Below are 18,457 nucleotides of genomic sequence, written 5' to 3'. Positions count from 1 at the left end.
TGTCCACCAGCAGGGCTGGAAATAAAGCTTGAGGCTCACGAGCCAGTTCGGACTCGAATAGACTCTGCTCGGCTCGATGGATAAACGAGCTGAGCCCGAGTAGCCCTCCCAGCTTGTGGCCAAACAAACCGAGATCGAGCTGACTCGTGAGCAGGTTAGTGGCTCGGGGCTAGCCTAGCCTACCAAGCAAATCCCATCAAGCCAGCGTGCGCGTCAACCTTTAGGGCTTTAGGGTTCCTTCCTCCACTCCAGCATGCAACAAATAGGGCCCTGACTCACGCCGCCACTCTACCAAACCACCCAGACGTGGAGACGCCCACTCCCAAATGCTGCCACACTGGGCATCTCCTTTCTGCCCGTTGGCCTCTCCAGCCTAGCTGTCGGGCCTCATGTGACAAGGCTGGATAATGAGCCAGCTCGGCTCGTTATGACTCGTTTATATAACGAGCTGGCTCGGCTCAGCTCGTTAATGAAATGAGCAAAAAAGTTAGCTCGGCTCGGCTCGTTATGCTCGCGAGCCAGTTCATTTAGTTGTCAGAGGACTATCGGTGATGTGATCAGAGGTCCGCGATGATGTCGAGTAGCCGAGGTGGATGGGGATCTCGGTGGCCGACAGCATGGATGTCGTGGACAGTCGACGGGGGACTGAGGACTGCTATGGACGGAGGATGGCGTTGCCAATTCACCGCTCACTGAGTTACCGGCTACGGGACAATAGAAATGTGATGTTGCATTATGGTTCCTAGGAGTGGGGGTATATATTTGGTTATGCAAATGAGTTACTGGGTTTGGACTACACAATGTTATATAGGCTATCTCCTGGCTCGTTTGGCTTGCGAGCCAGCTCGTTATCTAAACGAGCTAAAACTCTGGCTCTGCTCAGCTCGTTATCTAAACGAGCCGAGCCGAGCCGAGCCGAGCCAGACACGAGCTGAGCTAGCTCACGAGCTTTGAGCTTTTCGTCCAGCCCTACTCATGTCCCACAGGCCGCAGGTGCACCACCTCGCCTACCGACGTTGTCACCCGCCCGTCGCCTAGCGCCGCCTCTATGCCCATGGCCCTGTGCTCCCGCTAGCCGGCTTGCTGTGTTGCTGATTTGGGTTTCCGACCTTGTTTCATGAGCCAACCTGAGCCAGTAATGAGCCAAAGCCTATTTTTCAGCTCGGTCATCTACTAGGCTCGGCTCGACTCATTTCCACCCTTATTAACCAATGGATCGAGGGATGCCGACATGCCTCCGTCGTCTTGCCCCCACACAAGCGACTCCGGCGACCGATGCACTACCTCTGCCTCGCCCCGCACATGCGATCCTCCCGACGACCAGCTCTTTGCCGCCTCCTAGCCCCGCGTGGTCAACTCTCCAGCCTTGCCCTGTGCGAGTGTCCCTGACTGCCCTACTCTTCGATGACCGACGCACTACCTCCTCCTTCCTAGCACGAGCGACTACCTTGTGGCTGCCACTCAACCTCTTCATCCGCGACATCTAATTACCTGGTGCTCAATCCTCTGCGGCTTGCGAGATTCCCCTACGACGCAATCTCTTCTTGACAACACCTGTCCTGTGCTTATTTCCTAGCATCGAATTGCAATACAGAAGGGAACCAAACAAAAGCTGCAATCATCCATTGCACCACTGATTCCCCTGTAATTTGATTACATTTTCGTTTACGTTACCACCGCATGAACCAAACACTTGTTGCTCCTAAATCTATTGGCCGTGACACAGACGTGCCGGATCTTGTTTGTGGTGTGGCAGGTACGACAAGGGAGAACGGCAAAACCCATACAACCCGAGCAAATTTCTTCTGTACCATCACCACAGGGCCATGTTGCAGCTCCTCCTTTATGTACATATGGCCCATTTCAAGCTCCATCCTGTATCTCTTGCTGCAGAACCCGCTGGATCCTCTAAGTCAGCGACGGTATGCTCGTGGCTCGATAAGCCCATTGCCTTCATGTAACATCTGATCCGCCACCCTTGAGCTCACTGCAGGATTAAGGACACTTACCGGGTAAGATACGTTGGAAATTAGTAGCAGAAATGGTCACTCTGTGGCCGTGGCAAACCTGTCAATGGAGCCGTGAATTACCTGGCAGTATATACCTAACTAGTGAGAATTTTGCTGATATGAAATCAGGGGGAACAACACATAACAGAAGCTAAAAGTCGCGTTCAGTATTCACCTTAAGTTTGTATAGATCAAGGAAGAAGATCGAGGGCACGTGAACAGATAGCCTGGTCTCACTTAATTCTTGTGCATCCTCATTACTATCGGCCTTGTCAAGCTCATAATCTTCATCTGTAGAAGTACATCCAACATGATCGCAATAGCTAGTCGAACAAGTTCCCAACACAGCAAAGTGCCCATCTGTAGAAATCTCAATGCAACTAACTCGTCCAGAGAAAGGTGACAAAACCGAGGTAGCAACAGGGATTCCGTTAACGGTGAAGGTGAATAATCTTTTCTCTGATCCATTCCAAATCAATACAATTCCTTGGGAAGATAGGCAAATGAAGTGTGTTTCGGGCACATCGAGCTTCCGTAAGAGCCGACCTGTCCTTAAGGAATGTAGGAGGAGACACATTCGAAGATGAAGCAATGAGTCCCAAGTCAGAACTAACAGAACAGCAAGTTACTTGTCCGAGATGACCTCTTAGTACATGCATAGGACCTTCAATTCGCCACCTCCTGCGGGTTTTTAGAATTTTACTTGGACTACTACCGGTGGGAAAAGGACTATTTGGTGTTGTTGGTGTTGTTGGCGTTGATGGTGGAGGTTCTGGAGCATTTTTCTGATGTGAAGAGCCCATCTGACGTATCCTCCAAAGTATAACTGTTGTGTCACGAGACCCTGTAACAAGACAATTGCTATCTGCAGACAGTGCGAGGCAGGTCACAGGAGCAAGATGGCCATACGCAGTTTCTATGGTCCTTGCTCCATCCGGGGAGATCAACTTTACAGAGTTATCTGCATGCCTGCCTATAGTAGAAGGAAAAATCAGAAACAGCATCAGAACAGTTCTATAGCGTCATAGGACAAAGACAAGTAAAACAATAAAAGAAGACAAAATAACATAGCATTTTATTCAGGAACGAATAAGGTAACTAGAATTTGACACCGTCACTTTTAAGTTTCAAATAGACAAGAACTACGAGGGTCCGGTAGAGAGAGAGAGAGAGAGTAATGAATAAAAATGGAGAACACCAGTTTTTCAGCAAGTATCATCGAAGGTAAAAAAATTGAAGTGCAATGAAATAATTACCGGTTATAACTTCTTTGTCGCCTGTAACAACAAAAGCCGGTGAATTTCGAATTGCAGAAGCAGCAAAAGCTATAGCCCTTGGGAAATTATAGTCTTCTGCAGAACCTGCAGATCCTTTAAAGATGCAAAACATTGCACCACCACTCGGATTTATGGCGTTTCTTCCGTGATGGAAGAGGAAAGGTGCCCCTAGGCCGTCTGGAGTGTTTGGCTGCCAATGGTGCAATGCCACATGTACTCTGGGGACATTAGCATCTATGACTACAATACAGTCACCAGATACAAGCATCGCACTAGCAGGAATATTGCAGTGATCTGGACCAGGAAGAGCATAAGATCTGACTTCACTTGGGTTCCGGAATATTGTCTACACAGCAAAAAAAAAAGATTGGTATGAAGTTTAGTACGTCAGGAAATAGCATAATGCTACCAAAATAGAACAATTGATTGTATTTAAATGCAAAAAAAAATGGTGCCTAGGGACTAAGTTGTCATCTTTGTCGTTAACCCACCATTCATATCAGATATGCATGGACCAAGGAATAATGTAATGTCAACTTGCCATGTTTAATTAGAGTATTAAAGAACATGTAATACATGTACCTAGAGGAAAACATGGAGATGGCTGTACCCTACTATGACAGTAAACTCTTGAATAATGTGTTATTCTGTCTCTTGAATAAGCTATTATCGTATTAATCAGCAAGTATGCAATTTACCAATGGTTATTCTAAACTATCAATTTTTCTCATATCTACTTAGCATAGTAGCAATATACGCACAAGTATGTGTATCTTAATGACAATATTTTTTTAAAACACGGAAATGGTACTTGTAAGATATACCTGCAACTGTAAGATATCTGCCAACGGCATCCTCCTAATGTGTGGAACTGTCAGCAATTGGGATGGTGTCTGTCCAAAATTAGATATCTGATTTTGCATAGCTCGCTGTTGCACCTTCAGCATTTTCAGTAAAACATGAACATTTAGTCAGTTACAAATAAAAACGAAAAAGTCGAATGCGTAGGACTTGGATCAGTGATTTTATCAATATCCACCATCCCCTCGTATGTAACATGGGGAAAGACATTGTTGGCTATCACTGCTTCTTTACCTCTTTGTTTATATCTGAACAAGTAAAAGTATTCAATGACAAAAGGGTGTATCATAGAGATGTGAAGAAAGATAACATCAACACAAGCCTCTTAAGAGCAAGTTAGGACAGTCAATGAATATGTTCTTCCCTGTTATTTCTGTCAAAAAAAGAAATAATGCATATATTGACTGTCATCTATGGATACCACAGTAAGAAATTTTACATCTATCATCTGCTAAATATAGCAATTACATCTATCATCTGCTAAATATAGCAATTATATTCCAAGTATCTTTTTTACCATAAAAGTAAACAGAGACATGCAAGTAAAAGCATGAACATAATGTTGAGGGTATGCCCCATCCCTTAGGGCCGTCAAAACTGCTACATTGCTGAGGGATTGCACAAAAAATGCTCTCGCTTTATCCGCTTTCTAAACATCTAGGGGTAGAAGTCGAATTAATCACTCTCATCTATAAAAGAGCCCCATGAGGGCAAGGAAATCATCCTCCATTCATTTTTCACTTCTCACTTTGTCTCTCTACTCTCATTCATGTCTTCTCAGGGTTTTTATCTCTAGTCATTTCATTCATTCAAACGAGGCACTGCCTGACGGGTCCATTCCTACACATCAGAGGACTTAGTTTAATAGCAAATTGTAAAGCTACTAGCCTTACAAAATTGTAAAACTATTCAGGTCAGTTATGTTAAAAACATTAGACAAGATGATTGAATTAATGGTTTAAAGAAGGGAGCAGATACATGTAGTATAACAACACATATAGGATCAACAGTAGGGGAAACCCCTACTGTTTTCCCCAAAAAAACACATATAGGATCAAAGATTAAGTAAAGACAGTGAATGCAGTTACAAGTGGCCAAAAAAAAAACATAAGTAACATACCCAAATATTAGATCGATCCATTCATGCAAATGAGTGGAGACATGATCACTCTCAAGAGCTTTCCGATGTTTATATATAAAATCAATACGACAGAGCCTGCAACAATGCTCTTAGATTAAGGGTTTTTGTTCCCTTGCCTTATGTATATAGACTGAAATGAAACTCACCTAGTTTTCCACTGGAGTTCACATTAGTAAATACCTCAGGAAGCTAAAACAACTCTGGAACCTAGACAAATAATCACATAATTAGATTCCAGCATAGATTCTGATTAGACTTCTGCGCCAAACAATGCACAATATCCCTTGGAAAAATGTGTTGACAGCACATTTTTCTCCAAAACTTACTAGCTCTTTTACATCATTCATGCCTTCAAGGACGCTATTCCATGTTCTGGTGACATCAGAGAACATGCAATCATCATGATTAAACTTGGCACCTTCCAGCTGAGCCGAGAGGGTAGTAAAAGGTTCTATCCTGGCAAGATAATATAATACCTGCAATAGATATATAACATTAATGTCCAATACCACCACAATAAATGAACACTTGAAAACAAAACATATGCAGGTCACACTAATCAACTAAAGGAGGATTTGCTATTGAAGAGCAAAGAATGACTTAACGGATATATCTTAGTCCCAATAAAAGACACAAGCAAATTGCTGAATCAAAATTTCAAAACTCAAAAGCATACAAATACTAAAGGATGTACCATGCCAGGACTGGAGTAATGTGAACTGTAGTGAAATTTTGGGATGATTGGATCCTTGAAACTGGAGTAGTGTTCTTGGAATTTCTTCAGTCGTGCAAGATTTAGTGCACCGATTGGCTGCATAGGAAATTATCAACTTTCACCACCAGTGAAATGAATTAAAGTGCAGGACAATTAATACGGGCCAAGAATGTTGAGAAGAAAGGCACACAATTTACCTTTGAAAGATCTCGGTATGTGGAAGGACCTTCCAGATCCAAGGTTTTGGACTGGTAATCCGCTATTACCCATGGAAAAACATGATACTGTAGAAACAGAGAGAGAACATAAAGAACAGAAGTGAACTTATTAAATTCAGAAACGAGTCCTGTAGCAAAAATGCCTGAGTAATGTCGTTGTAACTGCGGCCAGCTAGAGTGTTTAGTTCCATTAAGTACTCGAAAATGCTAATCTGCACAAGCCAGATATACTCAGATCTTGATACTTAACGCATAGGGCTGTACTGCTGTAGAAATGAGTTATTGTATTCATGTACCTCCCATTTTGCCCAGCACTCCATCAACTGTGTCTGCTTAAGGATTTGCTCAGGTCTCTAAAACAAAAATATATTAGACCAGGTTCTCTGTTAGAACTTAAAATGCCCTTGTTTGCAGGACTGCGCTGAACACTTACTTGGATAGCTAGAAAAATGTCACTCAAATAAGGAGGTTTGGTGTGAACAATGGCCCGATAAGCATGTGTACGTGCTCATATATCCTAGATAAAGTTCAGATACAACTTCAAAAAGATTCTCCAGCTGTAACATGAGGTTCAAACAATGCAGAGTATAGTCTCATCAAGGATGTACCTCGAAATCAAATAAGAAGTTTGACCTATCTACCATAAATAATTCCAAGGCACTTTGACGTAGCAAATATCTGCAGCAGCCATTTAAATCAGTGTGACACATAAAGTGCTAACTGGTTACTGTTCAGACCATAATGCAAAGATATATGAGCAGGACACAGATGATCGAAAAACTGAAAACACCTCAGTTAACTAAATCTTTGCCTTAGAGGATCATAAGGTAACTAGTTCAAAAATGTACCAGATGGTAAAAAGAACCATTTACCTTCTATTATAAATCTGATGAAGTGAAGATATGAACCAGCTTCGATCTTTATCTTGCTGATCATATTGGCCACTAGTCGATGCAATGTCATCCATGCAACTGTCACTAATATGCTCATCAACTATAAAGTTAATCCTCTTTGATGTGACCTGAGAAAAAGATTACACACTAGGATTTGAGATATTCATTGCCATATTGGATTAGGAGACGAACCATAAAAGTAGCATGAAAGGATAGAAAACAGAAGTTAAGCTCATCAGTGAATTGAGATTGGTTATAGTGCAGTCAAGGCCAAGATAACTATGACAAAATTTCTAACTCTATTGATGCAAAAGAGAAGCATGGTAGTCATGTACTCGTGTTCCTTTTAACTCCAGTTTTAATTGAATGCCATTATCATGAACGAGAAGGAACGACACAAGTCAGAAGTTTGTGTTGGGTAAATTTGAAAGCAGCTTATGCATCAGGTACAACTATATAAGTGAAAAGTACGCACATTAGAACACACTTACTTGGAAGACCTTCAATGGCCGAACCATCAACGAAGGAAGTTCAATAATGATTCTCTCATCGTGTTCACTGGGCTTGTAACCAGGTGCAGCTACTGTGTATCGAACCAGGTTGCGTACACCAGAAAAGTCAGAGCTTCTTGAATCTACTGATTCTGTAAAATATGGATCAGGTGGCGATAAATTTGTTAGTTTATCTACACCGCTGCAAATATTCTCAGTTTCTGTATGTACAGTATCTTCATGTCCTCCATGTACTGACACTGCCTCAGCTACTGTAATCAAAGAACTTGCTGAAAGAACATTTGTAAGTGAATGGCCAAGGAAATGATCCTGAAAATAGGAACAGAAAGAGAGGCGGTAGCAAGGGACAACGACAAATCGCCGAGTGTAGGTTCCAGGTTATCCATCTCGACATTGTTCACAGTCAATGATAGTAATGCCATTGGACCTCCATAAGCCAAAGCCCATAAAGATTCCACCAGTCGCCCGCGATAAGAAACATGAACCATCCCAAGAACTTCTGCAGGCCTTCGGTGAGTACCTAAGATTTAACATAAGATAATATCAGCAGTGATCCTTCTAAACCAGCCCAAGCACTTGTTCATTATCATTGCATGACATAAGTTTTGGCACCCATTACAAACACCCTTGTCACTGGTAATAACTAACACCATGTTATTATAACATTTTTCTTTCAATCAGCACAGGCATGATTAATGCAGGATTGCAGAACAGAAATTTATGTAAAATGCGATACACAATAGCCCAAGCGAAGTAGCATGATAGGCTCAATATTTACAGGTTGCTTCAGAAACATTTATGTAACCATGTAGCCATTTCACCAGGATTGTAACTGGACCATGGTTCAACCACCAAGTAATAACAAAGCTCCCCTACCCCAAAAATCGAAGATTTCATAATCCGCTGATTTATCAGGGTGGTGATAATGAAAACAGACTGAACAAAGAAAGAAAAAGGTTAACTTGATAACGGACCTGTTGAACCAGTAGGTGAAGCATCAAGACAAAACCGGCAATTGAGCAGGCTAGGATGGTAATGAAGATGTAAGCTTCCTCCAATATCAAGATCAAGTGTATAATTATCTTCTGCAATTTCCCTAATGTGATCACTTGTACCTTTCCATGGCAAACCAGCGCCATTGCCAAAGCTGGGAAGTGCATCTCCTCCCCTAGAAGCTAGTCGACTCATTCTCTCCGGCCCAATAGGCTCCATGAAGATATAGATCGGCCCCATTTCCGCAAACAACGGACATTGTCGCCAACGCCGCTGAAGGCCAGCGATAGTTGGTGATGGGTTAATCCCAATGCAGCAAAACGCAAGTGGTTTCACGATGTGTGAGAGCTCAAATGTACAGCTTTCATGAAGGTCCACATCCACATACAGCCGCAATTCACTCTCAGCTTTCCCAAGCAAAGCCTGCTTGCCTGTGTGCTCAAGACCAACAAAGTACCAGCACTGCGGTTTGAATTCATAAGTGAAATGGAGGGCAGCCTTCTTCCCCTTCCCCGGCCCACTCTCCACGACTAGAAACTGGCCGTGGAAATAGGCCTCAATGCCATGGTTATCCGAAGTGAGGAAACTGAAAAGCCGGGGCATGTGCTTTGTTCCTTCTCCAGCAAGTGTGCAGGCAGCAGCAGCCGCTGCCGACGGTGATGACTTCCCAGATGTTGATGCTGCAGCGGCTGCAACGGCCGCAGTGGCCGTAGTTGTGTTAAGCGAGCCCGAGAACGACTCCACGTATATCCATGTGGCAAACCCAAAACCATTCGAGAATGGCCACCGGCTATCCCCGGAGGCGAACAAGCCGGAGCTCTCCCCGTCGAACTCAAACGTCACTGCAGGGCCTTTAGCCTCATTGCTCCCTCGTCCACGCCGCCCATCGTGACCATTAGCACGTCCACAATGAAATGCGAGACCTCGCCGTTCTCCTCGGAGACCATCTCACGGAGACGCTCGACCCCGTCACCCATGATCACCGCATCTACGGCGCGCACCACCTCCTACGGCACGTCCGACGGCACGATCGGCGCCAGGCGCCCCCGCAGCGGCGGGGAGGGCTCCGAAGGGGCCACCGGGGAACCCGCGCTCATCTCCGTGTCCGACATCTCCTCGTCATCGACGGTGTACGCCTCGTCGCCGAGCGGGCCAAGCGACGAGGCGGCGAACCGCTCGTCGCCGCCGTGCTCCCACGGCTGGGGCGGCGAGGAGTCGGACATCACGCGGGAGTCCTCCTCCCCCCATTGCAATCGCTTACTCCATAAAAAATCGAGAAAAATGTGAAGAATCGGTTAGCCGCTGGAGCAATGAGGAAGGATCAAACTCGATGACGAAAAATTTGGGGTTCTCGAGGTGACGAAAAAATTGGGGGGAAATGTTGCGATTCGGGTACGAGGCCGGGGAAAAACTGGAGGTGTTTCGGGGGAATGCTCGCGCGAGATTAATGGTGGTGGCGCGGTGCATGGCGTAGGCGTGGCCCGAGAGGCGGAGGAAGAGAGAGAAAGGAAGCGGCCGAGCGGGGAAGGCGAAGAAATGGCGTCGCTGCGGATTCGCGGATCACGGGGTCACGGATGCTTTTTAGCGAGACCTGTTTAATGGTTCTTGACGTGGTAAGCTTAGAGCTGAGGACTTTTTTATTTTTATATTTCGAAAATCAAAAAACTGTAAAAGATGAGTGCCTGTGCGACGACACGTTTAAAGATAAAAAAAATATTGTGTTTTATTACTCTTAAAATTCAAAATACTATTAAAATGGTTATGAAAAATTCTAAAAGCATTTGATGGTGTAGAGGATACTGTAATTTAGCTTTTTTAAAAAAATCAGACAAAACTATAATCTGTATAATGAGAAAAAAAAGAAATTTCATTGCATTGTACATGTAATTCCAACAGTATTTTAAATTTTAAGATTATTGGATAGTATATTTTTATTTAGCTATAGGTTTATATAGATGTGATCAAGACGCACTCACCTGTGTAATAATAGTATGTGCGCATGAATATTCTGGTTGTGATTGAGATAGAATAAACATTATGCAAAAACCAGTAATAATGCAAGCTTAGGACGGTAGGGGCCATAGTGCCCTAGGCCTCAATGCTACAAGCCACCCACACACCTTTTGCTGCTATACCGAGGACAATGATCGGTTAAGGACTCTTCTAGTGTTGGTTTTTAAATATTAATTAGGTTTTCAGTTAGGCAAAAGATTAATGTGATAAGAAATTCGAAGAGAAGAGAGGAATTTATTTTTTATGGAGTAAACTAGCTCTTTAACTAATTTTAAATGAGTGCGAGACAATTAATTATCTTAGGAGATCTCAAGAAACTAACAACACATATATACATTAGAAATTTATTTTTTAATATTATTATGTTTAATGTTTATATTTTCGTTACAATATACGTGTTTGAATAGAGGAGTAGGATACATAGAGCACAGAATAAAGTTAGGAATAAGTTTACTTTTTATTTAATAGTGATACCACGTTTTTTAGTTTTGGTTGGTTCGAAAATTTGCTAACTTAGAAAGTGCTTTTTAGATTGTAGAGAGTGGAAAACGCAACTGCTTGAATGCATCCACCACTGAAATCTTACTTGTACTTACATAAATTTTGAAATCAAATGGTTTACCAAGAGAGACCCATGACACGTACACTGTAGGGAGAAATTCAGAAATGCATCTTTTCATTGCAGTCCTCTCTGAAACACCGATACGTGTTGGATACTCAATAGATACGTATTCATCAAATATCTAAATAAAAATAAATATTAAAAATTCGAATACTCCTTAGATACTTATATAATACATTTAGAATATCACCCAGTCCAGTCTGATCGAGACGCATCTCTTAGCCGTATAACCTAATGGCATTGTATCTCCTAGCCATATCTCCCACCCCTCCCCTTCGCCATGTTGCCACCACGCCCACAGCGTCGGTGGCAACGCCCTCCACCATATGCCGACAGTGAGTTCATCTCCTCCTCAGCTCCTCCTTTTTCTCCTTTCTTCTCATCCCCAGTCTTCTAATTTTTTACTATCGGTGATCAAGTGATCGTGTGCGGGTGATGGCTACAAGCAACAGTATGGGGGCAGTGGCTGCGAGACGATGTTTGGGGTTGTGGCTGTCGTCAAAGCAACCTTCCTTATTGGCTTGCCCAACCCCCGACAACATGAGGATGATGGTAAGCCTAGGATGCCGCCGCGTGCCAATCTATTAGGTATTAGCTAGTAGCCACGCCTAGCAGGATATAAGTTGGAGACTTAGGGTTTGTTTGGTTGAGCTAAGACTTTTTGGTTTTTGGCTAAAAACCTACTTTTCTGGCTTCTGACCGTTGGTTTTTTAACAATTTTTTTAGCTTCTCAGCACATAAAAGTCATAAAAGCTCATCACAACCAGTTTCTTAGTTTTTAGTTTATTTCTTTAGAAACCAGCTTTTCAGCTTTTTAAAAACCAGCTCAACAACTGGGTTGTTTGATTCATCCGAGAAGCGAGAAGCCAGAAAAGCCGAACTAAATACAACTTTAGAGTTGGAGACTTGAGTAGGATATGGGAGTAGCTTATAATTATTTTTTAAAATAGTAAAATATATCGGTGTATTAGGTTTCTTAGAAAATGATATATCCCTGTATCTGTATCGATCCGATACTAATATACGTATCCGTATCGGTGCTAAGTCCATCCACTTTTGCCCCCATTACCTTTCTCCACACATGTTCCCATCATGCCCACGCTCTATATACTTTGGAATTTCAATTGTTAAAAGATAACATAATTTCGATTAGAATTTCAATTGTTGGTTGAAAGGTCAAAATAAAATCTAACGGAAGTTTGATTCTTAGTTGAAAGCCTCACTTTTCAGGATTCAAATTTCAAAAATCTGTTGACGGAGACTGGAAGCATTGTGTATGATTGTCTGTTTCGCTTGGGGGTGAGACGATCTTGTTGGTGGCGACTCAGAGGATTTGACAAGGGTGATGAACTGATGATAGGGCAAGAAGGCCTATCAGATAAGTCCAAATAAACAAGGCATAAATATATCCAACTCTCCTCTTGTAAAGTAGTAACTATAATAGACATGCACATAATCGTATAATAATAAGATAAAATCAAGCTTGTGAAAATTCGGTGATTAACTACGGTACATTAGGCTTCACAACTAGCATTGCATAGACACATGAATGACTCGACAATGCCACGAGATAAAATATCCAAGTCTTGAAACGCAAATAAGTTCTAGTTTACAGCAGTAGCAGGACTACAGCAGAGACGGGAAAAGGGAAAACGGCATCAGTCTCATACATAATGCAACACTTTGCTTCCAGGAAAACAATGACACGAAAACGGATGACCGTCACCAACAGACGAAATTGCAAGGCCGGGAGCTGATGCAATAACGCCTTTTGCTCCTGGAGGGTGCAGTGAATGACCGGGTTGTTTCAGAGCGCTCGCGACTTTATGATGTCCATGCTCATTTCGCTCGGGTCAGTTGCTTGTAGCTCTACCTGGATGCCGTCGAGCTCCCTCTTGAACCGGTCCTTGGAGCTCGCGTACAACATCTTGCTCCTCACCCTTGACGTATCTGGGGACCTGCAGAGCGTTTGATGCACAATCACACTGCTTCAGTGCTAAACTGAAATAGCAGAGTTCAATCTCGTTTCATTATGCATTTGACAAGAACAGAAATTCTCTGCATCTATCTGAGTTCAATAAGTAACGCAAAAATGCTTTAAGAGTCCGGTGATCTGATGGCCAATTCATTAAGATCAAGATTATGGGAATCTGGCGGAAGCTGGTTTTATGAAACAAGCTTTAAGTATTGGTAACCCATGCTGATAAATATACTCAAATGGTCACTCCACAAAATTCAGCAGAAAAAGATCATGGCAGCGTCGGCTGTTAGTTGCTGTAACACGAAGTTGCATTAAAAGTTTTATATCAGTTCCTTCATATACTATTAAATGCACAGCATTATGAACATAGTAAATAACGCTCCATCACTTTTAACTGAAATTTCCCTATATAGCATGTTAAGTGCTAGTTCAAAGATACATTTTTTGCATGCATTAATAATTTGCTATCAAGTTATTTCGATCTCGGGATGCTGCACCTAGCGCAGTTGGCCAGAGCGCGTTGTTGCACCCGCGCCACCTGCGTTCGAGCCCCGCTCGACACCGATTCTCACCAATTTCATAGTCGGAGTCTCCCTTACTGTATTTCCCTCAAAAAAAGTTATTTCGCTCTCATCACTTAACTGGTGAAGGATCAAAGATATCAAAAATTAATATTCATTGGACACAATGTTTACCTGTACGAAACCAGGTATTCTCATGCATATGGACAATTTTAGTAGCTAGCTACAGAAATTATAGTCATAATTTCTGTTTTTTCCCCTACGGTAGGTTGTTAGTCTATCCAACCCCAGATCTAACAAACTCATAGGCCTGGGTCATCAGCAGCATATGAAATGTTGCTCTTTTACTTCATTAGTTGTTTTGATGTGATAGTTTGTTCAAGATCAAGTTGTGAAGGTCCAACACCATGCTGCAAAAAATGTTGCATTATACCAAAGTGCAAGTGCAATAAGCGAACATGTATAGGCAATTCAACCAGAACAAAATCACATCCAAACTCAGAATTTGGTCAGCAACCGTCATTCATTGTACCATAGCAAAAAGGAAAGAAAAACACCTTAACAGAATTGAAACGAATGATATGGAAATGGAACTCATATGACAAAGAGAAAAATCAACCCAAAAATAAAAGAGAATATGTTGGCCAGAGAGTTGTTACCAAGAGATGAAGAAGATCTTGCTCTTTTGGCAGTTCTCATCAGTAACAAAGTCAAAATCAAACACCGCGTAGCGGCACTCATCAGCGGGCAAGCAGGCGGTGAAGTCATCATAGCTCTCATCCGGCTGGCCAACCCTGTCCACCACCACCTGCTGCACCTTCTCGTTGATCTTGAACACAATGAAACGGAAGCTCCTTTTCGCCTTAAGGTCCAGGAACCTGAGTTTGCATTCGTCACAGACGGCCATTCCTGACGCCGAGTTTGACTTACAACAAGGAAGGCCCATAACAAACCCACCCCATCAGAAGAGACCATTTTCTTGAACAGCACTGAAGGAAAGAAACAGATCGGACGTACTCACCATGGTTGATGGTTTCTCTTCCTTCCTTTCTTCCTCTGGTTTAGAAACAAACAGCGGTGCTGCGAGGAGGAGAGAAAGGGATGTGGAAAACTGAAAAGAGGAACAAGATTTCAAGGCCTGAATGAGAGGAAGGAGGAGGCCAAATATAGGGGGGGAGGATGGGTACCGGGGATGGAGGCTTGCATGATGCCACCAAGCCCGGGGAGGGGCATTTTGACCAAGCACGTCCCCTCCTTCGTGTGTGAGAACCAGAAGCGTTGTGAGCAACCAACATGCGCGCCACCACCCGTCGCTATAATTAACATCCTTCTGTCTCGGCAGAATAATTTTTAGCGTCAAACCTACAAGCTGTGCATTTGGTGTGTTTCTGTTTATTCTGTCTTCTTTGGTGTGCATTCGCCTAGCAGTCCATTAAGAGAAATTGATAATTGCTTCTCCTGTGTTACGAGAAGAAGAGTATTAATTAGAATCTCTAGAGCAATTAATACTAGATCTTTTTAAAACTGAAGATTTTGATACGACTTTCCCAACTAATGACATATACACATCAAATAATCGTTTTGTTCTGTCTTGGCAGAAGTACAAGACTTACAGTTCTACTGCATTGAGGTCTGGCACGATTCAGACCTTGCATCGACTAAACTTGATCCCGGTTCCTTGCAAAGACCCCTTTTTGCCACCATTCCCCGTAGATCTTGAACATCGCCCCATCTGTCAGCAGTGGCATATACCTTCCCAAGGAACACATAGTTCCCAGTATTCTCCGGTTCAAGCTCAAACAAATGCTTTGCCGCAACCTCCCCGAACTCAACATTCTCGTGTAGAACACAGGCACCCAGCAGAGCACCCCCACACCGAGGTACTCGACTCGAATGGCATGTCTTCGATGAGGCGGTGCACCTCCTCGATCCACCCAGCACGCCCAAGCATGTCAACCAGTCACGAGTAGTGCTTGGCATTTGGCATCAGGTCATGGACGTTACGCATGTCGTTGAACAGCCGAAGGCTGGTGATGGTGACGGTGTTCGGCTTCACCCCCAATTCCACCATCCTGTCATATAGCAGGATGGCAGTTCGGGCATGTCCGTGCATGCCATACCCAGCATTAACCGTAGTCCATGTAACAACGTCCTTTTGAGGTAACCACTGGAAGAGCGCCCATGCCACCTCAAAATCACCGACCTTGGCATACACATCGATCAAACCGGTGACAATTTCTGTACTCCCAAGAAATCCCAGAGTCAGTAAGCAGCAGTGGATGTTCTTCGCTTGTACCAGGTCCGCAGATTCTGCATAGGATGGGAGGACGCTTGCCATTGTTGCAGGATCTGGGCGCACTGATTCTGCAATCATCCGCTTAAACAGCTCTATAGCTTTCTTTTGCTGTTCTCTGTGAGTATAACCAGAGATTGCTGCATTCCACGTTTCTGTCCATCGCGATCCTTTCTCGACCATCATCTCTATCATCTCCATATGATCACATTTTGCATAACTGTCAACAAGTGCAGTCTCAACAACAATGTCTGATTCAAGCTCAAGTCTAATGCACAACGCATGTGTGCACTTGGCACGTTTCCCTGACGGCAAGCTAGCACAAGCTGGAAGTAGATACGCCATGGTGACTCCATTGGGCCATGCTTCACTGGTCATCAGCATCTCACAACCAAGAGCCAAGGCCTTGCCCGCATGGTCATTCAGCACGCAAGCACCAATCATCGCCGTCCAAGAAACAACATCCTTATCATATTTGTCGTCGTCAAACATTCTTCTTGCATCTTCCAAGCTCCCGCAGTTACCATACATGTCGATCAATGCATTCTTCACCGTGACATAGGCCCCCAAGCCACTCTCCTCAACCAACCTGTGCACAGATCTTCCAGTGCTTAAGTCCTCTGTTTGCGCACAAGCTGTCAGGACTGACAACCGTGGCACGGTCAACGCCGACGCCACCACCCATCATCTTCTCAAACACCTCCAACGCCCTCTCTGCACGGCCGTTCTTGACGCACCCAGCAATGACTACGACACGACTGTCCGGTTCTGAATCGCGCCAAACACCGCCTCCCCCGCGACCACGTCACCGCAGCTCATGTACATTACATGGAAACGAGCGCGTTCTGCACGTACGTGTCGCTGCCGAAGCCCGCCGCGATCGCGCGGCAGTGCACGGAGCGCCCACGGCGGCCGAGGCGGAGGCCAGCACAAGCCTTGGCGGCGAAGGGGAAGGTGAGGTGGTCGAAGGCGCGCATATGGGAGTAGAGAAAGAGGGCCCCTCGGTGGAAGCCGAGGCCGGCGTAGGAGCGGAGGGTGTTGGAGAAGGAAACCGGAGGCGGGTGAGGCATTTGAGCGAGCAGGTTGCGGGCATGGAAGGGGCGGCCGCAGGCACATTACGAAAGGAAGACGAGACGAAGGCTATTACAGTGGAGGTGACCGGACGTGAGAAGGAGCGTGTGGAGCTGGGCGGCGGTGGCGGGAGCGAGCGGGCTCGAGGAGTTCTTGGAGTGGAAGAGGAGGGTGAGGCACTGCCGGACAAGCGGGCTGGTAGTCATCCAGGGACACGTGATGTTTGGATCTGACGGTCTGTGCTCCGGTCGTGGAGTAATTTGGAGGCAAAAAATTGGTGGCAAGCATGGATCGGTAGAAGTTCCCGCTAGCCGGTTACCGCTTTAGCGTGACCTTCAGGCCTCACAAAGTAAATTTTGCAAAATTATAGATATTTTAATAAAATTATCAGAAAACTACCGATTTAAATAATAGTTTTAATAAAATTATAGATTTAATGTTAATTTTATCGTAAAACTATAAATATTTTAATAAAATTATCGTAAAACTATATATTTAAACAACACTTTTACAAAACTATATATAACGTCGATTTTATCGTAAAACTATAAGTTTTAGATGAGTTATTTCTAACCCGTTACCATGACGACCGGACCTCACTTGCAGACTCGCAGCAGCTACTAGCTTATGAAACGAAATGTCCGAGGGTTCATGTGACTGCAAGCGGGGTCGATTTATCAAGTTAATAAGTCTGCGATAGAATCTATAGTTTTACGATAAAATCAGCGTTAAATTTATAGTTTTGTTAAACTGTTATTTAAATCTGTAATTTTACGATTTGCGATAATTTTATCAAAGTATTTGTAATTTCATGAGCTCCCGAACGATCCATTTCATGAGCTGATAGCTTATGAAACGAATTGTCCGAGGGTTCATGTGACTGCAAGCGGGGTCGATTCATCAAGTTAATAAGTCTACGATAGAATCTATAGTTTTATGATAAAATTAGCGCTAAATTTATAGTTTTGTAAATTGTTGTTTAAATCTATAATTTTATAATTTACGATAATTTTATCAAAATATTTGTAATTTCATGAGCTCCCGAACGATCCATTTCATGAGCTGACAGCTGCTATAAGACTGCAAGCGGGGTCTGATCGTTATGGTAACAAGACTAGGAAAAACTCCTCTAGAATATGTAGTCTTATAATAAAATTGCGTTAAATCTGTAGTTTTGTAAAATTATTACTTAAATTTGTAGTTTTATGATAATTTTGCCAAATATCTATAGTTTTACGATAAAATTGGCTCTAAATCTGTAGTTTTATGAAACTATTATTTAAATATGTAGATTTGCAATAATTTTATCAAAGTATATGTTGTTTTGCAAAATTTAC

General features: G+C 43.4%; 1 protein-coding gene and 2 pseudogenes across 1 annotated transcript; all 3 read right to left on the bottom strand.

Moving 5' to 3' along the window:
• Window positions 1-1,581: 1,581 nt before the first annotated feature.
• On the bottom strand, window positions 1,582-9,911 carry LOC133918026 (BEACH domain-containing protein C2-like; annotated as a pseudogene).
• A 2,819-nt stretch (window positions 9,912-12,730) lies between these two features.
• On the bottom strand, window positions 12,731-17,347 carry LOC133919462 (actin-depolymerizing factor 1-like). The gene is made up of 5 exons (XM_062363861.1): window positions 15,370-17,347; window positions 14,944-15,214; window positions 14,778-14,867; window positions 14,416-14,681; window positions 12,731-13,212 (listed from the first exon to the last, which is right to left on the bottom strand). The coding sequence occupies exons 2-5, from the start codon at window positions 15,049-15,051 to the stop codon at window positions 13,062-13,064; spliced, it is 615 nt and encodes a 204-aa protein (XP_062219845.1). The 5' UTR covers window positions 15,052-15,214; window positions 15,370-17,347; the 3' UTR covers window positions 12,731-13,061.
• On the bottom strand, window positions 15,302-17,326 carry LOC133919461 (pentatricopeptide repeat-containing protein At5g39350-like; annotated as a pseudogene).
• Window positions 17,348-18,457: the final 1,110 nt, after the last annotated feature.

The sequence above is a fragment of the Phragmites australis genome, chromosome 5 (genome assembly GCF_958298935.1).
Source record: "Phragmites australis chromosome 5, lpPhrAust1.1, whole genome shotgun sequence".
Taxonomy (NCBI): Eukaryota; Viridiplantae; Streptophyta; class Magnoliopsida; order Poales; family Poaceae; genus Phragmites; species Phragmites australis.
This window is presented reverse-complemented; position numbering and strand designations above follow the sequence as displayed.